This window comes from Montipora foliosa, chromosome 5 (genome assembly GCF_036669935.1).
Source record: "Montipora foliosa isolate CH-2021 chromosome 5, ASM3666993v2, whole genome shotgun sequence".
Lineage (NCBI taxonomy): Eukaryota > Metazoa > Cnidaria > Anthozoa > Scleractinia > Acroporidae > Montipora > Montipora foliosa.
The window spans coordinates 28,932,956-28,956,918 of record NC_090873.1 but is presented as its reverse complement, the minus strand read 5'-3'; the positions used below and the strand labels follow the sequence as shown (position 1 = coordinate 28,956,918).

Below are 23,963 nucleotides of genomic sequence, written 5' to 3'. Positions count from 1 at the left end.
TGCATATAACGAACATGTATGTTTTTAACTTCGAGTTAATATCTTGTCGACATTGTTCATGTAATACAACGTAAGTTTTCTCGCTTTATAGGCCAAGGTGACAGAGCGGCTGCCTGTTATATTTAAAACAGTGGCAAATATTGACAACAAACCCTGTTATTTTTTTTCCCTCTAACAACGTTCATTGTTATGTTTTGTGTAACTTAGAAAAATAAAATATGTCAACTGCCACAACTGACTGCTGGGGGATTGTGTGCTTTTTCAAGTTTATGCGACTCTTTGCAAAGGGCGAGTTAAGTTAATTCGACCAAAGTAAGCTGCATTTTTTCCGTTTAGAGAGTGCAAATGTCAGCAAAGGTGCTCTAGTTCAATGTGCAAAGCACTTTTTTTGGCTTTCGACACCAGCAAAACAGTTCACCACACTAGAAAATTATATGCGAGGGCCACCTTCTACTGGCTGAAAAGACTACAGAATTTGCCACATGGATGAATACATTTCACCAATGAAGGTGAGTGATGGGATAACATTTCAATGTACTTTGCAATATCAATCTGCACTGAATTGAATTTCCCCTACCCCTCAATATAGTTTCTACACCCCCTTCTTTGTAAGTGCCAAAAATCTGCCAAGAGAACTGAAGCACTAAGTTACACAGAATTAGTCAGACAGATAGAAAACCCTCAAGGATCAAAAGCAGGAGCTGAAAATTAAGCAGAGAAAAATCGAGAACGAAAACATGCCAATGCCTTTGCAGTGCTACAGGAATTATATGCTTATTAGTATAATTACTGAAAGTTCTCTGCGCTGTTTGGTTGTCATTGAGATGATTATTATTACATGATAATCACCTAAGCTTTTTTTCAAAGTGGCCACAAGCTGTTTTGTTGAGGTGACAGACGAATAAATTAATTGTTTTAAAGAAAATATGTATTATTCAAATAATCAACTATGTAATAGGCAATTTGCATGATGGCATCATTTACTAAGAAATTGAGTTGCTTCTATTGTCAGGCAAATTTAAATTATTGTTTCCAATATTCCTTCAGACTCTTTGAATATTGGTGAATAAAAACCTCAACTTCATCTCGGTTTTCATTAACCGATATTCACCTTGCCTTCGGCGAATGATAATTCTTAATAATTATTATTTGGTGTTCATACTAATTTTTAGTGTTAAAGAATTTTCAGTCAGGGGTACACATCTAACTAAAGCTGTAAGGCTTATTATTATTATTATTATTATTATTATTATTATTATTATTATTATTATTATTAGTATTAGTATTATTATATAATGTACCTGAAGTGTTTGCATGCTTCCAAAGTTTTGCTGCACGTGTTTTTGTAGCCGCTTTGCAAACTTATATTTATGTGAAAAACCTGACCAATATGGTTACTCTGTTACAGTAATGTACTTTTCTGGGCTGTTCCACAACTGATCAGGACAATATTGCACACACACTGAGTGGAAGACGCTTTGATGCAGGTTTCCGGGAATGGTTTCTGCAAAAATATTTGCGAAGAACAGCAACAAAAACCTCGCACAGATCGATGGCATTGAACAATCAAGGTTACGTGACGTGGAAATTGTAAATCCCAGGTGTAAAGAAAATTGAACTTTGTGGCTGAAGTTCACTCACAGTTCATCAGCAGCAAGAAACCCAGTGGACGATTTTATACGATCAAAGTTGTGTGACCGCGTTAGAGTCCTCAATAACAATGGGCGGACAAACTTATTTTCAAAATATGGAAGCTCGAAGCAAAAACCTTTCGTTTCGTCCATCAAGACCAAGTTGCTCCTGTAGTTCCCGAGAACAAAGAAGAATTTCGTTGCCATTTCGCTGGTTTCTGTAAGATTTGTAAATAATCTGGGGGCAGACCAACACCCCGTGTCAAGAAAATTCACAGTAGCCAAAACCAACAAACTGATACAAGAGGACGCATTGCTACTTGACATGCAGACTTTCGAAGTAAATTATATACGAAGCCTTATAAACAGCTCGTGTCAATCGTGTGTCCTCGACCGTTGATTTGGAAGCGCTGAGTGTTCTCTCCAACCTTAAAAAAAAAATTCCTCTGGCACCCAGGGTATGAGTCGTGTAACTTTTTACAAAATTTGACAAATGCTAGAGTGTTATTCTTCACTTCGACTTTTCATTCGATCACTTCGAATCTTTAGAGTTTGCGCAGGTGCAGTTACGCGAACAAAGCCATTTTACGTCACTATCCGTCATTCTCTAGCCAATCAGCGGTTTTTGCGCTCTGTCCGCAAAATCTGTAAGAGCTGGACTGGTTACTGCTGACTGCTGACCAAAACAAAAAGGACTCACTAGTTCCCAGTCCGGTCTCTCACGTGTTATTCAAGATGGCGGAGGATGACAATCTTTCTACGGAACAAGATTCGAAAGATACTGGAGTTCATTGAAAGGATTAAGTGCTGACTTGGAGTGTGTAAGTTTCGAGAGTAATGCATCATGTTCCTTTTGGAATAAGGCCGATTATGAGACTCAGAGAGCATCAAACAAGGTAATCCTTTGATTGATCGGAATAAAAGCTTTCTTTTTCATTTTCTCTGTGTACAGAGTGCTTTTATGTTCAAAGTTTGGAGCCTTTAAAGGGCATTGCGTAAGCTAAGTAAATGTATTAACTCGAAAGATATCACATAAAAATTCATAAGCTATTTCAAAGAGCTATGTGACCTTTAAATAGTATTGCAATAGTAATGGCATATGCTTTAAACAGACTGAACTATGTAATGTAGCAAGTTACATAGTTATTACATAGCAAGTAAGGAGCAGTAAATAGCCTTTATATAGCTCAACATAGTTATATGATAAACTTTACATAGCGTTTACATATGTCTGGTTCTACAAGGGAATTTTCTTACTTCTTAAATTTTATACATAATAAGAAACTGCATGCTTAACATTTCTTTAACTTTTTATCTGAAAAGAGTTGAATTTATAGAATAGGAACTGTAATAAACTAAACATTTGTTTCATTTGAGAAATGTTAAAATTGTTAACAAGCTGTAGACTATTGCTAGTTTATTTCTAGTTTCCTGCAAGAAATGAAGACTCCAAAAAACTGTCATTTTCTGGCAGCACCTGATAGCTGTATCAAATTCAAGCTATTTCCAGCTTTTGAAAGAACCCAAAACTTGCAAAAACTGAAAAACAATTTCTGGAATAAAAGCTGGAATTTGACTCTGGAATAAAGCTGTCACATTCTAAAAATTTCCAGAAATTTCCAGAACTTAACAGAAAGCTTGAAATTCATTTTGCAAGGGGAGTGGCAAATTTGTGCGAAATTCGACCGTCAAAAAGCATCTTGGTACATGGCTTTCTCAAACGAGACTATATTCACCGGAATAAGCAATGTTTCCGCTGCAATTAAATTCAATAAACTTTTTGGGTAATTGATACAGAGGAATTTTTAGGCCCAATTTCAACATGCTGTTCGTCAACAAAAGTCGACCTTTGACCACCAAAGCGGAGGTGAGGTATATTGAAATCACACACGCTAATCTCGATTTATTCACTAAACAATTCGAGACTCTAGCTTTACTGACACAATACAACGTGAATTGACTGGAACTACTGTAGGTCAAGGGGAAGGTGTCATTGAAATTTAATTGTCTTGGTTTAAGAGTGACATCCTAAAAATTTGCATACTAGCAAGATTCATTCCATTCCATATTTTACGCAAACAAGTTTCCTTAATTCACTTTGTGAACATACCTGCAAAACAAACAAAGAAAGGTATCCCCCTTTATATAAGCATACGCAGCTTGGATTTTCCTCGAAGCCCTCAAACAACCATCGAACCAGTCGAACGCTTCGTGACTTTCGTGAGTTGTGCCGTGATTGTGTCGTCAGAGCTGTCACGCAAGAGATTAGGACAAAGCACACAGACCATTATGACTGTGTGCAGTTCTATTCTGAGTTTGTTGGGGGAATTTGTGGCCCAAGTTCTGACAATCCAGCAAACGATGAATGCGTAATAACAGCAAAATGTTATAAGGACATCAAGGCACACTTGAGAAGTTATAAAGTGTTCGATTCTTCTCTGGATACAGAGGCTAGGCTTTTGCTCGCACGTGTGGGTAAGCTTTAAATGAAATCACTAAAATTAAGATGTTGAGCAGAAAATCACTTTGCGAAATCCACAGATACTACCTATTACAGACTTAATGTCAAAAGCAGAATACCCAGCTACAAGAAATGGACCCTAAAAACACTGCAGAGAAACATGCACCCATGACAAACTCCGAAAGGAATGAGACTCTGAACAGTGTTGTAGGCTCCAAAAATCCAAAAATAAGATTCTATGGTGGCAGCGATAGTAACGATTTCCGTATCAGTCAGCAACCTAAAGCCACAGGCATAGCTCTATACGTTCACAACAGCTTCAGTCAGTTCCAGGTCATTATTTGTTAAAAAGGAAACGTAAAGTTGCGTATCGTCAGCATAGAGGTGAAATTGCATGTTATGGTGTCGAAATAAGTCAGCTAATGGTGCAGTATACAATAAATAGAGGATAGGTCCAAGCGTAATCACATCACTAAGATAAGATAACACTTATCCATGAATTTATTTAAATCTTAAACCTGATTCGATAGGCAATGGGAAGCCAATGAAGGTCGTAGAGAGCTAGTATAGTGAATGGTTAGAACCCAAATGAAAATGAACAGCATACTTAAGACTCCATTGGTAGTACAGTGTCTAAGTGGCTACCCACATGTACGCATTGCGTACCTACTTTTTTAAACAACGCTGAGAAATACAAAAACACAATAGGTTCAATGTCCTGACTATAGGATGCTAAACTGGCACAGCAAGATTAATTGAGCAATGAAGGAATAACTATCTTAAGCCAAAATTTCGAAAGAAAATGCCTTTCTTCATCAGGGTTTCCCAAGGAATGATTTTGGCTTATGGAGAAAGGGAGAGAAAGACATAATTTGAATGGCCGGATTATGCATCTCTAGTATAAAAACGGCCAATTCTGTCCTGACGAGCAGCCTTTCTCAATGGAAACGTGTGAGCAGTTCAATTAGCTCATTCAAAGTCCCTGGATCAAAATACATGGAGTAACCAGGTTTCCAGACAAAAAAAATTGTGACGCAAAACAAGCAATTCCTATATTGGATAGATTTAGATCTGAAATAAAAATATATGAGTTTGACGCCAATTGCAGAAAATTGAATATTACACTCGTAATGGCATCCCCTCCTGTCTTTTTGGTGTCAGCTACATACCGGCAGCAAATTTCCCGCCAGCGCAGCATATCTTAAAGGGGCTAGGTCACGCTGTTTTAGGTAATTTTGTTTAATTTTGTCAGTTATGAGCTCTAAACGTCAAATTGGCAGAGCAAGTGTCTTTCATTTGCAAAATCACGTCCACGTAACAATTGAGAATGATTTTCCAGCTGTTTAAATGACATTTTGATATAAACTGATGTAAATTTGAAAAAAGGTGGGCCAACGTTTTTCAAATTTACCCAAATGCAATCCATTTCAATCCTCCCCAGTTTTGTCCATCCTTGTCCCTCCTTAGCTTTCCTGTGTTTTGTTTGAGTTCCTCTATAGTTATGAGCCGTTATTTTGTTATTTCAGTTAATTGTATGACCATTTGATCAATGCTGAAATTGCCTAAAATTGTGTGAGCTAGCCCCTTTGAGAACTTTTAATTAGCTTTCGACAAGAAAGATGAAATGGGATGCCATCCCTTTTCTATAGGCTGTTTTTCCCTCATTTACATAATAGAATTTCTATTTTTAATGTTCCGTGATTATTATTGTATAAAACGCTCTTAGTCTGTTAAATGCCCAAGTATTTACTCTGTAACAACTGTCTCCATTAGCCGAAATCATTCCTCGGGAAACCCTGATGAAGAAAGTCATTTTCCTTTTGAAATACTGGCTTACGATAGTTATTCTTTCACTGTTCAATTAATCAAGTTTAGCATCCTGTACTCAGAGCATTGAACCTATTGTGTTTTCGTTCATTTATCTTCTAGGTGCACCCCAGATTTCTGAGAAAAACTTCCTGGTTTTCATTATCAACAATGGTGGATAGAAAGTTGGGCGTTTTGGTGCGGCATATGCAAGAGCTTAGTGTTGCAAGAAAGGAGGGAGACAGACAAGGCGAGGGTTTGGCTTATTTCAATCTTGGTAGCTACTATCAGGGCACAGCTGACTTTAATCAGGCCATAACAAATTACACAGAAGCATTAGCCATTTTTAAGCATATAGGTTTCAGGGCCGGAGAAGGAAAAGCTTATTGCAATCTCGGCAACACTTACGACAGTCTTGGTAATTTCAAGCAGGCCATAGAGTACCACCATCAAGATCTTAGTATTGCAAAAGAGGTAGGGGACAGGGCCGGAGAAGGAGCAGTCTATGGCAATCTCGGAAACGCTTATCAAAGTCTTGGTAATTTCAAGCAAGCCGTAGAGTACCACCATCAAGATCTTAGTATTGCGAAAGAGGTAGGGGACAGGGCCGGAGAAGGAAGAGCTTATTGCAATCTTGGCATTGCTTATAAAAGTCTTGGTAAATTCAAGCAAGCCATAGAGTACCACCATCAGCATCTTAGTATCGCAAAAGAGGTAGGGGACAGGGCCGGAGAAGGAGCAGCCTATGGCAATCTCGGTAACGCTTATCGAAGTCTTGGTAATTTCAAGCAAGCCATAGAGTACTACCATCAAACTCTTAGTATTGCGAAACAGGTAGGGGACAGGGTCACAGAAGGAGGTACCTATGGCAATCTCGGCAATGCTTATCGAAGTCTTGGTAATTTCAAGCAAGCCATAGAGTACCACCATCAAAATCTTAGTATTGCAAAAGAGGTAGGGGACAGGGCCGGAGAAGGAGGGGCCTATGGCAATCTCGGCAACACTTATCAAAGTTTTGGTAATTTCAAGCAAGCCACAGAGTACCACCATCAACATCTTAGTATTGCGAAAGAGGTAGGGGACAGGGCCGGAGAAGGAGCAGCCTATGGCAATCTCGGTAGCGCTTATCAAAGTCTTGGTAATTTCAAGCAAGCCATAGAGTACCACCATCAAGATCTTACTATTGCGAAAGAGGTAGGGGACAGGGCCGGAGAAGGAGCAGCCTATGGCAATCTCGGCAATGCTTATCAAAGTCTTGGTAATTTCAAGCAAGCCATAGAGTACTACCATCAAGGTCTTAGTATTGCAAAAGAGGTAGGGGACAGGGCCGGAGAAGGAGCAACCTATGGCAATCTCGGCAATGCTTATCAAAGTCTTGGTAATTTCAAGCAAGCCATAGATTACTACCATCAAGGTCTTAGTATTGCAAAAGAGGTAGGGGACAGGGCCGGAGAAAGAATAGCTTATTGCAATCTCGGCAATGCCTATAAAAGTCTTGGTAATTTCAAGCAAGCCATAAAGTACCACTATCAAGATCTTAGTATTGCGAAGGAGCTAGGGGACAGGGCCGGAGAAGGAGGAGCCTATGGCAATCTCGGCAACACTTATCAAAGTCTTGGTATTTTCGGGCAAGCCATAGAGTACCACCATCGACATCTTAGTATTGCGAAAGAGGTAGGGGACAGGGCCGGAGAAGGAGCAGGCTATGGCAATCTCGGCAATGCTTATCAAAGTCTTGGTAAATTCAAGCAAGCCATAGAGTACCACCATCAACAACTTAGTATTTGCAAGGAAATAGAGGACCCAATAGGGCTGGGAAGTGCATGTTATAATATTGGTCTTGTTCATGAATATTTTGGCTCCTTGAACAAAGCTCTTAATTACTATCGCCTAAGCATTTATTATTTTGATGAAGTTAGGCGTCTTCTTTGGTCAGAGGATGCATGGAAAATAAGCTTTCGTGACACAAAGGGGTATGCGTACACCGCTCTGTGGACAGCACTCTTGAAGAATGGAGAGGTTGATGAAGCTTTGTATGCTGCTGAGCAAGGACGAGCACAGGCTTTGGCAGACATTTTAAAGATGCAATACAGCGTTGATGAGAAACCTATGATGAAGGTAACTATCTCTTTGGTTATGACAGATCTCTCTTCACAAACTGTTTTCACAGCACTTGAAGGGAACATGATCAGCTTCTGGTTGCTAAGACATGATATCGGGATAAATTTTAGACAAAAGAAAATCGAAAATGGAAGTGCCAAGTCTCTGATGAAAAGTACTTTTAAGCAGATCAATGCGGGGACCGTTGTACGATGTGAGAATCGTTCGCTCGACAGACATTACAGTGACTTCTCGAGCAGTAGGGAAGTTGTTGAACAAACCGTTCAGTCCTTGAGCTTCTCTGTGCACTCTTTGCAGCCTTTGTATGATGTCTTAGTCAGTCCTATAGCAGACTTGATCCAGGGTGATGACTTAGTGTTTGTTCCTGATGGACACTTTTGCCTGGCTCCTTTTTCTGCAATGAGTGACTCTGTCAGGATCCGTGCAATTCCCTCGTTGACTGCTTTAAAATTGATCACTATGGCACCTGTCGACTTCCAAAGTAAGAATGAAGTGCTGCTTGTAGGCGATCCTTGCTTGAGCGAAGTCACTTACGGCACTGGTGAACCCATGTATGGACATCTGCCGTGTGCGAAAAAAGAGGTGGATATAATTGGAGAACTTCTGCAGACCGTGCCTCTTACAGGAAAAAATGCAACCAAAGCTGAGGTGCTGAAAAGAATGAAGTCAGTTGCCTTAATCCACATTGCTGCACATGGGGATGACGGATCTGGAGAAATTGCTTTGGCCCCAAATCCCGAACGCACATCCCAGATCCCTGAAGAGGAAGATTACATGTTATCGTTGAGCGATGTTCAAGCAGTTCGCCTTCAGGCAAGACTGGTTGTGCTTAGTTGCTGTCATAGTGGCCAGGGAGAGGTAAAATCTGAGGGTATTGTGGGAATAGCCAGGGCTTTCCTGTGTGCTGGTGCCCGGTCTGTTCTGGTGTCACTCTGGGCAATCGACGACGAGGCAACCTTTATGTTCATGAAGAGTTTCTACCAACACTTGGCAGATAGAAAAAGTGCAAGTACAGCTCTTCACCATGCTATGAAATCTCTTCAGGAGACAAAGAATTATTCGGCCATAAAATACTGGGCGCCATTTGTGCTCATTGGTGATGATGTCACCTTTGAATTTGGGGAGCTCGAACATGAAAACAATGGTAAGTGCTATTTAAATATAACTTTAATGACTGAATCGCTATACTTTGTACATGTTTTTAATCAGGAAGTTGTTGAAAGGAGCAGGTACGTTCTTCACAGAGAAATGGCTTAAAAACGGTTGCCAGAGTGGTTATTTTTACTCGAACTGCTTTGGCTAAAATACCTGAATTAAATAATGTCTGCATTCACCGAGTCAGCTACTTCAGCTTTCTGCAGATAGGTAGCTGTTTGAGCCCATGTTATGATGGACTGACTGTGAAAGTGGTCGGTAATTGTCGATGGCTTATGTCAAGTGAGTGAGTTATTGAGGTCTTCAAGTCTACATGTCAAAGTAACAGTGAATAGGAATTGTTGCTATTAACTCTAGCACAAACAGTTAAATGAATGAATTAAGATAATTGTTATATTATTTACTTGTCAATCAGAACGAAATTCGTTATTGCCATTTAACCCACTACTTGTTTCTTTCTTCCTTGTTTTGTTTTTTCAGAAACGATGTCCAAAACGTGAAAAACTTACTTGGACTGTGATACGTCAATATGTTATTCTCCTTTCTTCGATTATATGAGTTATTGAAAACAATTCAATCATTGATACCTCAGTAGCAGTCAGACACAAGATATCATGGTAATTATAGTTTAAGTACCATGAGATTTCAGTAGTATGAAGATATTGTCCAAGTCCTTACATTTGTGCCTTGTTTTGTAAGCATCTGTTCCAGGATTAGTTAATCACTTGATAGAAATCAGGGACTTGGCAAAACGGCTTGTTTCCATAACTGAGGATCTAGCCGTCGTGTTATTTTGGCCCTTGAAAATGACTCCAAGCTTTTGCTGTATGTTTCTCAGGTGACAATGTATACTCTTTAGCTTGCTATACCAACTTTCCATTTACAATATCATTAAGTGACAGTCTCGGGGAATGTGTATTTTCTGTGTTTCTGTAAGGTTGGCCAAAGCTAAATAAGCAAATTAATTGTTTCGGGAGGCAAATGTCTATAACCTAAAAAAAAACCTAGGAAGAAGAAATGTTTGGAAATTACAAAAATTTTAATGTAGTATTCACATTTAAATGATATGGAAATTCCTGGAACAAAACGCTTTATTCCCAAACGGTTTGAATCGGGCACAACATTGAGTTAGCCGATTTGCTTATTGTTTATTTTCCCGCAAAAATTGGTTCAAAAACAGACACTTTTCTGACGCTGATGAGGACTACGACAATTTGGGTAAATCTAACTCTTGGGTGAAGGACTCTTGATAGGGCCTGGTACGAAACAAATGGAAAGTTCTTTACTTTAAAGTTGCACATGTTGATTTTGTGATATTTTGTCACAGAGGGACTGGACCAATGCAAAATAATTCAATGAAATGGGCGATTTCTTAAAACTTCTAGAAGGTAAAAAGGTGTGTGGTGTAAAAGTTGCCTGATCTCTTAATTAATTGTGTGCATTTTAAACCCCTGGGGAGGTGGGACTTTGCCCATGCATATGCTTGTGGAAATTTTTTGAATTTTAAAAATGGTATGACTACCCGAGTCACGTCATTTCATACCATTTCCCACCATTGCAAACGTTGGTCAGTAACTGTTGAGTTGACAAAGGTATTAAAAGGGAACCATTCCATCCTTTCTTCATGTTAAAACTGACAGCAGGATGGGCACCCACCTCCTAAACCGAGCACCCCAAATCGAGAGTAAGGTCTATGTGAGGCCTATCAGTACTGGTCTACTTCTCCACTACCATGGTCACGTAGACCACGGCTGAACGTGCAAACAGATTCAATCCAAGCTAAAGTCTTTGTCTAGCTCTCCTCCACTTATGCACATTTGGAGTATTTTGTACCTGGTATGAACTGTCATCACTTCTTTCCATCCCTTAAACTGACATTTCCCTTTTACGACTTCAAATCTACTTTTTCAACAAAACAAAGATTTTAAACAAGCTGAGAAGATTCAAAATAGGCGAGGCAAAGAGTTGAACCCAGATCGATGGCTTCACCTTACAGTTTCCGATATCCACTAGACCAATGAGACAAGTTCCCTGAAAGTCGAATTTTTTAGAGTATTGACATAATAGTACCTAGCAAAACAATTGAAAGTTAACCGTCTTGAACGAGGTTTTTAGACCTAAATACTGTAGATCAGTGCGGCATAGCTTAGAAACTCTATTTCTTGTTGGACTAAAGCTGTCATTCTGCTTGTTTTCATTTTTTTTAGAGCGGTAAGCTTGTCAATATTAACATGGCATAATGTCAGTTTGAGGGATGGAAATTAGTGTTGACCGTTATGAACTCGCATGTTTATTTCCAAGTCCTTGATAATGGCGTCATGAGGTCGCGGAAACGTCGGAAGTTTAGCTTTTTATCGCTAGTTTTTACATAGAGGATATTACACGGTGGCGAGAAGATATGAATTTTATGTTCGAGTGGCAAGAACAAGTTCTTGCCATATCATAAATGTCCGTATTTCACTGTTTTCATCTTTATTTGGTAATTTAACATTTATGTTTCCTGATTTCTTTTTAGGAGATTTAAACAATCATGTAATTAGTTTTCTTAATATTTAGCTTGTTTAGATCGCACCTTCTTTAATTTTAGCCAGCTCTCCGTTATTTAGTTTTTCAAGATCTCGAATAGAAGGTGATGAAGCAAAGACATTAGTGTCATCAGCAAAAATCCTAAAGTTCAGTTTATCAGAGCAGTAGAAATGTTTTTTATATAAAGTAAGAATAAAAGAGGACCAAGGGAACTACCCTGTGGTACATCACATTTCATTGTTTGTTTGTATTTGCCATTTGGCCAAAAATCGCGATTTTCAACACTTTTGGAAAAATCGTTATTTCTCTTCTAATAGGTCTTATTTAAAGTGATTTTTTTATAGCACAAATCTATGATAGTTAAGCTTTCCATCCATAAAAATTAGGCTATAAGGTGACTTGTATTTCCCAGTTTTTTGGCCTTGCAAAGTTTGCCAAAAAATGATTTGACGATAGGTCTATCCCGATTGGGCTGGCAAACTGGAAAATGGTGCTTCAAAATGCCAAAGAAGTGCTTAAATAATGCTTGACTTTTGGAAAAGGTGCTCGAAATTCACTGATTTTCACCAGTATGCCTGTTTTTTTCTTTTTGTTAAAAAAAGAATTACCCTTTCGTTAAGTTGTTTATGAATGTTCAGAGAACTAAAACATTAATGTCTTTTGAGTAAAAAAAAAATCCCCAGTGAAATATACTTTAAAGCCTGAGGTGATTTCAAATTGCTTCACTTCAAACGCAACATTTCAACCATGTAACTTTTCGGGTGTTTAATTTAAATTAAAGGGTGTTCAAGGTTTCGTACGCGCCTTTGTACATGTGCTATACGAATACGTGAGAAAATCCTGCAATCTTAATACAGATTGAAACTGTTCGTTAGTGACTTAAATTTCTTTTGGAAACATTATTTGTTCGAAAAAAATACGTGGTGGTTGTCAAATCGTCGTTGGCAGTTCTTGGCCACAATATTTACCCACTTCAGAAAGTTACCTGACCTTTGAACCACGCGCGCCATGTGCTGCTATCCATATTTCATTGTGCACATACACATAGAAATCGTAATCTTATTTAAAAGGCCCTTCAAAGGTCTGACTCCCAATTTCATTACCAATGTTTCGAAATAACTGAATATATGTAACATAAATCGGATTAATGTCCCGTTTACTCTCCATTCAACCTGTTAAGGCAACTACTTATGGTCTTTACTCTTTTTTTTTTCACTGGTAGGAAACTTTGGAACTCTTTTCCTCTCCACATTAGATTACTAATACCAACTATAGTAAGGAGTTTCAACCACTCTTCTAAACTTAGATAAATTCATGTGACTGGTGACTGCTGTACTTTTTGTAAATAGTTTCGATTTTTACATGTTTTCATAGATATAATTTCATTTTTACTTACTTTATTTTTTCGAAGACAATCAACTTCCTGCGATTTCAAATTCGAGTTGAAATATAGATGTATGGTACTGATACCTCCAAATATCGTAACTGCTCATCAGTTGGAACAATTTTACAATTACTTTTGGCTCCTTTTAATACTATTTCATTTGCAGCTTATAGTAACCTAGGCTAGAGACTTGTCCTAACAGATGGCAATAGTGGGAGTTTAGGAGTGATAACCTCCAATTTAAGATCACCGCTTCTTGACTTTTAACAATTTAAGAAATAGAGGACGTTTTCCGTGTTTCCATAGCCTCATCTAAATACAAGGGGGAGTTGGGAGAACTCGAGACAGCTATGCACGTTTGCACAACATGGAAACACGGAAAAAAGTCCTGTATTGCTTTTATAAAATATTCCTCAAAGATGATTCGAAAAATGATGGAAAATGCTGTTTTTTTTACTTCTTGATTCAATCAGATTTTTTTTATATACGCTCATATTTCCTACCAGCCAATCAAAACGCGTGTCTGGCTAGATAACCAATCAAAATTTGTGTGATGTCACAGCCGTGTTTCCATACTCTCATTTAAACACAGCTATTGACCAGTGTTTGGATTCCTCAAACCTGAAAACCTGACTGCTATATGTTGTCTGTTCGGGTCCGCTATTTTGCTAAGGGGGACTTCAAGCAGGATCTTCAGGTATATGAATATTGGTCTTGGTAACATTCGCTTCATACTGAAATCTCAGTCAAACAGTCCAAAATATCATTATATTGGAGCGAGAAAACTGAATCAAGTAATATATAGACGACTTTCACTAAAAAAAAATCAGCTCGCAATTTGGGCGTAGTTTTTCACAATGGTTTAACGTTTGAGAAACATAGTGCTATATGCAAATTAGCCTTTTACCATCTAAGGAGGATAGCCAAAATTAGGAGCCATCTGTCAGAGGATTCTACAATAGCGCTTATACATGCTTTTAAAACTTGCAGGTTAGACAATGGGAACGCCCTTTTATACGGACTACCAAAATACCAGATTCAGAGGCTACAGTCTGTACAGTCTGTCTTGTTAAGCGTTATCCTAAATTTGGTCATACTTCACCATTACTTTCTGAGCTCCATTGGTTACCAGTGGAGCATCGCATTGTTTTTAAGATCTTGTTGTTGGTTTTTAAATCTCTGAATAATTTAGCCCCTTCTTATTATATTAGTGATTTGCTAACACCTTTCACAGTGGCTGCCCCACTGTTGTGGGGCATACGAGACAGCCTGGTTTTTCTTTAGCTACTTTTAAGAAATGTCTGAAGACTTACCTTTTCAATAAGGCTCTTTTTCAAATATTTTGTGATTTCATGTGATTTTTGTCTTAATTATCTTTTAATGTTTTTAATTAATGTAGTCATTATCTTTTTAATACAGTATTGTAAAGCGCCATAGAGCAGTTAGGATATGGCGCTATATAAATCTATTTATTATTTATTTATTTATTAACTGTTATGCACTTTTCCAGGCAGTAAAATATACAACTTGAAATGTAGTTAAATTTTGTTAGCTTCATAAACACTACTGAAACGATTTACTCTATCCATTCGATGGAAATATATAAATCGATCGTTTGTTTCGAAGTTGTAACAGGGATCTCGCGTAGAAAGCCACGGTAAACAGATTAAACTTGATCTCCAGGCGTTTATTTCACAGCAATGAGCGCGGGATAACACTGCAAGCTCTCTTTCCCTTTGTAAAACTCCTGCATATAACTCACATATAAAACTCTGTTTAACGACCACGAGGTAAATCTGTTCTGATGGTGGAGCCAATATTAATACAATTTACCCTCTGGATCAAGATTCAAGTCCACAAAGTATCGCTCCCCTCGACTATGTTTTCCTTGTTAAGTCAAGTACATCTAGTCATCAGGAGAAATCCTTGACTATTGCTACGTCATAGCCTCGTTGGCATACACAAAAACAAAGATGGCGGATTTCAATTGAAGCTTTATTGTTGGCTAGTTAAATACATTAGGCCCAAATGAGTGATCAAGGATGAAATTCCGGAAAAAGAACTTTCGATTCAGAATAACTTTTTCTAGCTAGGCCGTACTTTCCCTTTAAGTATGACGTTTACAGCCAACGGGAAACGGCAGGCTCCTACTTGTCATAAAAGCGTGAAAATTCTCTCATTTTAACTTGTCTCGTTCCTTTAAAACGTTTCTTCATATCTGGAGCTAAGAGGACAGAAATGAGCTAATATCCAGCAGGGTTCTTACATTTTTGGCAAAACACTAATTTCACTCACGTCGTTTGCCGTTTGGGGTTAACGTGATGCCTAACCTCTCTAATAGTTGTCTCAAACGTTGATGGCTCTGTTCAGTAAATCAGAGTTAGTAGAGGGAGTAAATTAATCACTATCCAATGGACACCTGAGTTAGTGGACAGTGGATGCCGTGCTATCCTCTCCTGTTTCTGAAAAACCCAGACCTGATATTTTGTGCGCTACGTTTATTTGCAGTTACTCCTTTTTAGAGGAAAATTATAGAATGTTTCTAAGCAGCTGCTTTGCAATAGGTTTTCACCGCTTTGGCCGGTTCCTTCCTTCCTTGTACTTCTTCGAAGACCCTATCAGCAAGCAATCATTAGACCAAAAAAGACTTAGTCCTCAGGGTAGTTAAGAGCGAGATGATTTCCGGCTCCTACTTCGGATACCGGATGTTAAGACAGGCGTAAAAGCTTTCCGTATGCCAGTGCGCATGTGCAAAACTGGAAAAGAATGAAAAGCAAATTGTGACAAAACTCAGATTCCCATGGGCAGTTAGGTAGGACGGAACGAAGAAACGAAAAAATCATAGCAATATCGGGGTTGCCAAAAAATTGAGACCGCCACGACAAGCCCATGTGAGGAAACTTTATTAGGCAACATATATACACTAATGCTTTTCGTAATCTTTGGCCAGTCTCGAATTTACGCATGGTTCTCCGAGGAAGTTCACTTCGGCGCTCTAAGAGAGCCTTGACGACAATACTCACTTAAGCTTGCTTAATTCTCAATTATGAGGTAAAAGTCAATTGCAAAATATTTGTAATGATAACGAAGCAAGATTGTAATCAGTTTTCCCGAATTTCATTCTAAGTATTCTAAAGTTAATTGTTTCGATCGGACAATAACAGGTTCCGAAAAACAAGGAAATGAAGAAATAAATCAAAACAGTTTTTTAAGCCTGACTTGGAGGGTAACAAAACAATAGCAACTGTTGCAAGTTTATATGTACAAGGAAGGGTAACGTTTTTGCAAACGTTGGCCGTGTAGCACTTATATTTCAACAGATTTAACTATTAGAGGGTAATGTGAAGTGGTTGTTTTCTACTCATATAAACCATGTGAGCGTTAGCCCTACTAATGGAATTGGGCCTGTTAGATATAAGGTAAAGGGAAAGTTAGTTTATTTACCGTCGGTAGTTACCACAGTTACGAAACTGGTATCAACGGAATGAAGGGGTAGTTTCTAAAGAAACTGTGGTGCTGCGTCGGTGGGGAAGTAGTATACAAAAATTTGGTTTTATCAACGGAGTTGATAATGTAAATTGGCCACCGTACAGAGATTCTAAAAGCTGACGTTTCGAGCGTTAGCCCTTCGTTAGCCCTTCGTCAGAGCGAATCCTTCGCTCTGACGAAGGGCTAACGCTCGAAACGTCAGCTTTTAGAATATCTGTACGGTGGCCAATTTACATTATCAACTCCGTTGATAAAACCAAAATTTTGGTATCAACGGAAGCCGACGGTGCGCTCTTCCCCCCCTCCTCCCCCCCTCCCCCCCTCCCTCTGTGAGTGTTCCGTTTTACGGATATTTAAAGCTATAGCTACACGGATCAGAGGAAAGTGGATACAGACGGTGAAGTCACCGAGGATCGAACCGGGGACTTCTCTCTCCGAAAGCCGCGCAATAGCCAACTGAGCGACGACTGCTTCTCCCCCTCCTCCTCCTCCTATAAAAATGCGCCAGGAGACTGGACACTGTATGGGACGTCATGTGACGTCAGAGAAAAACAATGTGCTTTTGAAGAGAAGTTGTAACGCTAAAAAGTCAAGTTTAAACTGTAGAAATACACGTGGGATACCTCAACATTGTGTGGATTTCTTGTGTAACAGGCCCATACGAATTGGGTGACATTGTCATCTTAAACTCCCACTACCTGCTCCCGTCTGACCTTGTAGCTCAATCGGTAGAGCAGCGGTTATCTAATCCGAAGGTCGTGGGTTCAATTTCCACCCTGGTCAGATTGTTCTCTGTCATTGTGTGGACCCAATTCCATTAGTAGGGCAAATGCTCACATGGTCTATATGAGTAGAAAACAAGCACTTCACATTACCCTCTAATAGTTAAGTCTGTCAAGTTTATATGGCCGAGTTCTAATACTTTGTGGAAACTGTAAATCAAACGTTATGATAAGAGGGAAATACCGGGAGAAAATCCTTTCGGAGTCGAGTGAAGAAGCAGCGAATAGGCCGAGTTCAATATGTAAATATTCAGGCGTGGCTACGAGGCTTTATGGTCAAATTTCACGGTGGTTTCAAGGAAGAGTTCTAAACAACACAATCTTGGAATTTAACCGTAAAGCCTCGTAGCTAATCATGTGTGAACATTGACATATCGAACGTGTGCTATTAGGAATACGGGACTCAATCACAGGCCACCTTAGAGGAAGGCGAATGCTTCCACTGCGCCACACCTGTTCCCCCAAAGGCGAAAATTGTTGTGAAAAAATTTGGGAAACGAGGAATTTAACACAGTCTTTATAGGATTTAGAACTCGTGAGCAAGGGCCAACCAGAAGATCTAAGTTTGCATTCCGGTCTGACGTATTTGCAGCTAATAATATACCTTTTCCTGTCTTCAAGCAATTCATGAAAGTTGTTATGAAGGAGAACCTTTGCAATAAGCCACGATCTCTGTTGTCGTGTGACGGTTGTCGAAATCTTCTTCTCTGGACTACACTCAGAACCGGATGAAAAATATAAATTACCATCTGGGAGACAAGAAACCTGAACCCTTGTTTATCAAATTGGCTTTGAAGCACCATTGACCTTCCTGCTCTGGGTCTCACTTGGTGTATTAAAATATACTCCCTGTCGAGTGGGCGGAAGTGTCGTAAAAATTCGCAAAGGATGGTTTACGATAGAAATTTGTTTTGCGTTTACGAGCAAGGCAAACGGCAGGCTTCTTCATTTCAAAAATGCCTTTCCCTTTTCTTGAGAATTTGCTGTGTCCCTCTTGTTTAACTAGAATCTGTTAGATAAGTGTAGCGAACAGGCAAGAAAGAAGCCGAAATCAAGCGTACAAGTTCCCTGCTTCAGCCTGCCGTTCGCTGTAAATCCTTGGAGACCCAGACGCAATCCAGTGGGGAAGGGAGAAAGGGGAAAAAAAATTCACAATCAAGAAACGGGAGAAAAAGGAGAAAAAAGAGCCCTTCCCAATCTTGTTTCCACCCCCATCGCAACGGAATGCCACAAACGTGGATGGTAAGGAAAGGAACTTTATTTAAGTGTCTAGTCTTCTAGCGCTGGAGTAGTAATTGGGGACATTGTAAACTAAAATCAACAATTAACACAAACCAAATTAAATGCTGGGTTTTGAGCAGAGGGAAAAACCGGAGTACCCGGAGAAAAACCTCTCGGTGCAGAGAAGAGAACCAACAAACTAAACCCACATATGACATCGAATCTGTGAAATGATTCCGGCCCACATTGGTGCATGGGAGGCGTGTGCTCTCACCACTGCGCCATTCTTGCACCCCATAATGATGTATGTCATTTGAAGCCTTTCGTTGTACAAGATGTTGGGTACTTGATCAAAAAAAAAAAGCGAACGGGAAACTCAAGGGTGGTTCTTCGTTTCAGTACCGGTACAACCTACCGCGACTCCAGCGAGTGTCTATCACAGCGACAATTAGCTCAAAATTCTATGGAAAGCACTATTAAGTGTGTTGCGTAACGTTTAAACAACAGTTGCTCCCACCCTCCAGTGAAGAATTATCCATTTCTGTGACTTTTGTCGGAAAGGTCTTTGTTTGTCATGCTTCCTAAAAGGTCTTTTTACGATGTTAGCCTAAAGGGAATTAACAAAATCTGTGAAACGTTACATCAGTTGAGCCCGACGTCAGGTACGACTGCCCCGGAATATTAAATGATGAATGCTCCAATCTCAGCTACCACATATTAATAACTCAAAATCATGATTGTTCCCACAGAAATATCAAATAGTGTGTTAAGAATGCTGTATCTGCGAATATTTAACAATTATTCTACAAGGGCACGCTGGATATGAAGTGATAGATAACGTGCCTCGTTGGATATAATTATTTTAACCAGCAAGCCCGAGTAGAATAATTGCTTTATTGAAACTCCGGCATCAACAACCCTGCTTTGGTGTTCCCGGGGGTAGTATTGTCGACTAAAGCATCGATTTATGCCTCGGTCAATTCCGGTCCAAAACGGCTTTTGTCGACCATGTTTTTTCTCAGAGCTGCAAAATGGTTTCAGCTCTCTTTATTGCTGACGCGTTCCTTAACCATATTAGGTATATCAGAAATAGTTAGCAACTATTCACTGACGTGGAGGTGGCTAGCACTAGTTACCGACACTGAGGTGAATAGTTGTTTTAGTATATACTAAAACAGTGAGATAATACAGCACAAAAATATGATTTTAAGTCATTTATTCCTGCAAAGGTTAGAAACATTTTCGGGCCCAAATTCCGGGCGCATTGTTTGGAGGTGAATAGTTGTTTTAGTATATACTAAAACAGTGAGATAATACACAGCACAAAAAATGAATTTGGATGTTTTCTTCACTTGTCACGGATGCAAATCGGGACGCCATTTTTTCCTGAGTTGCTCGGAGGTAAATAGCACAGGATATCCGGAGTTTGACGAACCAATCAGCGCGCGAGTTCAACGCTATTCAGAGTTTAAGTAGCCAACCAGCGCGGGCGAGCTGCGCGCGGGTTCAACGCTATCCAATGTTTCGGTATATACATTTATATACATGCAAAAACCTGATAGCCTGTGTCCGGCGAGCCAATTAAAGTGCTGGAAATCTGATATCCGTAGTTTAGTTTTTCATAATATCCGATACAATCAGACAAACAAGCTAACATCTTGGCTCCAATTATCTAATTGTGAAATAATCCGCAACATGATTGCAGAAACTAGATCTACCCAATGTTACAGAAATAGAGTTCATAAGAAGTCCGGTACGGATACAGTGTTTCGAATTCACCATTTAATTCCCCAACAGCTTTTAAATAGAAAAAACAGCTAGAAAAACGTCTGCCGCCATATATTGGCGCAAAAACAAGGTAGGGGCACACAAAGATATTTATACAAAGTGCAAAACAGAGGTTCTTTTAAAAAGAATTTACAACGTTTTTAGGGAGTAAACTTGAGGCAGAAACGGAAAAGAAAACGTTACGTTTTGAGGACTGCCTTGGGGTGTGTTCCTTTGGGATGATCCGAAAAAGGATCACTGATCTAAGATCACTTGAGTCATGGTTCAAAGGAACTGAAAATCCTTTCCCAGAGTGGATTTATCGGTACCTCTGATGCACCGTGATCCAAGTGATCTTGGATCAGTGATACTTTTTCGGATCATCCCAAAGGAACGCACCCTTGATCAACACGAACGAAAGAAAAGAAGGACGTCGTCATTCAGTTTATATTGCTTAACTAAACAGTTGAAGTGTAATCTGCGAATTCTCGTTTTTGCTCCGACAAAATCCCCTCTCCCTCTCCTCCGCTTTCCTTTCCGACGAAGTCTGGAAGTGGCTCTCCTCGTGTCTCGGGTAACAACATTGCGATTACCCCAGCGGAGAATGATGTGGCGCCGAAGACGATCGGTGGAACCCAAACGAGTCCTGTAGCATCCTGTTAAAACAATAAAGAGTGAAGCAATACAAACAATCAACTGGCACAAAGTCTTTAAGGGGGTGTTCCTCTTAACTACAAGCCTGTTGCTAAGAACGAAATTCTGCCACCAAATGTCAGCGGTGTTCTCGAGGACAAGTGCCGCCCGCGACTGACCACCAAAATGGTACGAAATATGAAACGTTTAACTCTTTGAAAAGCTGAGTAAAAGAATTAATTTTATCTATGATCCTTTGTTTATGTTCTTGTTTGGGACATTATGTCCCTTTGAGACTTAAACGCTATGCTAATGCGTAGTTTGAAGGCGCCAACAGCTTCGTTTGCGCTGTCGAAGCGATGACCGAACAAAAATGCGAATTGTCGGTCGGTGGGTTCAGTGACATTTTAAGAAAGAGCCGGTGGGTTCAGTGACATTTTGAGAAAGAGCCGAAACAACGTAGATTTGATTTACTAATGTACTATATTTCGGCTGGCCAAACCAGCCTTCTTCAGGTACAAGAAGCACCCTTCTTAACTATCAGTCACGAGATCTTAAACCACGTGACCATTTTAGAGCACCGAAAACAGAAGGCCGGCCCATTTCCCCTTTCCTGTTAGCCCTTTATGCAAAATGCTTCTTTCTCTCGTTTTCCTTAATGAAGAGTGCGGGGATTAACAACAGAATAAGTCAGAGGAAGGCCTCTGTTTTGTCAACACGAATGGTTCAATCTGCTCCTCAATATTAGTTGCAGCCTTGTTTTGAAATTTTTGCTCAGCAGTCTTTGAACGAGTATAGCACTGTATTGAATTGAAGGGTCGAATTAAGAGACAACAGGAGGCGCTCCTGGAAACAGTGCTTTTTCTTCTTGTATTATATCGTGTTGTAAGATGCTTGACATTGCCTGAACAGCAAGGATAATAATGATAGTATTTAAAATGGAAATAATAAATGGACTTCATCAAAGTGTAGTGTCAATTTATTCCGTGCATAATTCAAATCAAATCAACTTTTGTTGTTGACAAGAAAGGTAAAATTGACCACCTGAAGGAAAATGGCTTGCACGCCTTAAAAGCCCGGAAACAACAGGAGTGGCCGTCCCTTGAGGGTAGACAGACTCTAGTAGATAAGTCTCGTTCCACCGAACAGAAAAATTGACCCCCAGAGAGATCTGTATTTAACTCCTTTCTCCCACTCCTCAAGGGATGGTAACTCCAACTTTGTTCAAATTTCAACCAGCATGCAAACAGTTTCTTCCCATGGTGTATTAAATGTTGGAATAAACTTGCCTAGTCCTTGTACAGCTTTTTCTTAGGCCTCACGCGTCAATCCTTTTCGCTGACGTCACCGGGATGAGCGGCCGTGACTCAAAACGGATTGTCCGCGGTGAAAACAGAGGCCTTGGAACTAGACAAGGAATAAACTACCAGGCAACAGTGTAAATATTAAGAACAATGACCACTTAACGACAGCTGTTCGTAATTATCTTGTTGAGAAAGGGGAGTGAGAGATCATTTTATGGGTATTTAGTCAATAACCTAGAACTCGAAAAGGACAAATTTGATAATTCTATGAGAAACTGAAGGTTGACCAAAATCCTCTAATGAAGGAACAAAGTCCAATTTGTCTTTTCAGGCCTCATGTCAGACCCTCCGTGACCCTGGCACTGGTCGGATCTTTAATGCATGAAATGCGAACCGACGCAAGATCGCTGCACAGTCTAGGCCACCGTACTTGGTTAATTTCATTAGAAATGTAATTGGTTGTAAAATTATTGGTGAACTTTAGAGCGGTTTTCAAATGAGTGTCGTAAAACCAAAACCAAAGTAATTACTTTGGCCAATCAAAAAGGACGGAGACAACCCAGCAAAGCAATTAAAACTCGAAGTAATTACATGTAGCCGACATAGAATGGGGGAAAATGTGCACGCGCGAGCCACGATTGGTTTTGGTTTCTCTTCTGATTGGTTGAAAAAGTGGCACGAGAACGAGAACGAGTGAAGTAATGCAAAACCAAAGTAATTTGCTAATTACTTTCGACACTCAATTGAAAACCGCTCTATGTCTTGTGGCTCTGTGGCACTAGTTCATTGAAATCAAATTAAATGGTTTTTTTTGTTAGGAGAAGGGAAGTTAAACCGAAGAACACGAACAAAAAAAACCTCTTGAAGAGGGAAACCAACAAACTCAATCCACTCATGACGCCGAGTATGCCGGGAATCGAACCTGGGTCACATTGGTGAGAGGCGAGTACTCTCACCACTGTGCTATCACTGCTACCCCATTTTACCAATTCTCCAAGATGTTAAGAGTGCCTAGTGTCAATGTACATGGACTTTAGTGAATGTTGAAATTGCCATACATGCCCGTTTGATCATCACAGAGTGGAATCACAAACTGGCACTGCAACTCTTTAAATTTGTATGTACAACGTGAACAATGTTAACGGGCTAAAAAAAGTATCATTAAAAGCCCGTATAATTTTTTCTGTGCCCAAATCTGCTTGGGAAATTGCCTAGAATCGACTGAAGAAAAGACAAGTTTTTCAAAAGTGTCTAAAATGTGGATTTTTTGAGATTATGCGGGACGGGTCCGACCAACACAAAAAATGGTTGATTTCTTAAGGAAATTTCTAGAAGCTGAAAAACTAGGAAAGACATGTTGCCTACGCTCCTTATTCAAATGCATTGAATGTTTAAGAGCAGTAGAATTGTTCTAAGAAAAAAAAACCGCTTGGAAAAAGGCCTAGAATCAGTCCAAATGTCCAAAATAAAGATATTCTGAGATTACCGTGGGGAAGATAAGGTACACTGTTCAACAATGGCCAATTTCTTGTGGAATTTTTAGGGACTAAAAAAATTGCATGCTTTCTCGGTAAAATGCGTTGAAAGTTCAAGGACCTTCTGTGCTAAAAACTGCTGCTCAAAGAAATAGCAAGTTTTTCAAGCGTCTAAAATGTGGATTTTGTGAAAGGATCAGAAACTCCA

At 39.5% G+C, this 23,963-nt stretch overlaps 1 protein-coding gene across 13 annotated transcripts in view; it reads left to right on the top strand.

The window, feature by feature from the left end:
- Positions 1 to 14,808, top strand: part of LOC138003884 (tetratricopeptide repeat protein 28-like) — a 44,669-nt gene extending 29,861 nt beyond the window's left edge. For 12 of the 13 annotated variants that reach the window (XM_068850181.1, XM_068850180.1, XM_068850179.1 and 9 more), the window contains 2 exons: positions 6,022 to 9,163; positions 9,655 to 14,808. In XM_068850181.1, the coding sequence (XP_068706282.1) occupies positions 6,070 to 9,163; positions 9,655 to 9,674 (3,114 nt within the window). In that variant the 5' untranslated portion in view covers positions 6,022 to 6,069 and the 3' untranslated portion in view covers positions 9,675 to 14,808. Of the gene's footprint in view, positions 1 to 382; positions 510 to 6,021; positions 9,164 to 9,654 lie in introns of those variants that run through there. The other variant, XM_068850174.1, reaches the window with a different exon arrangement.
- Positions 14,809 to 23,963: the final 9,155 nt, after the last annotated feature.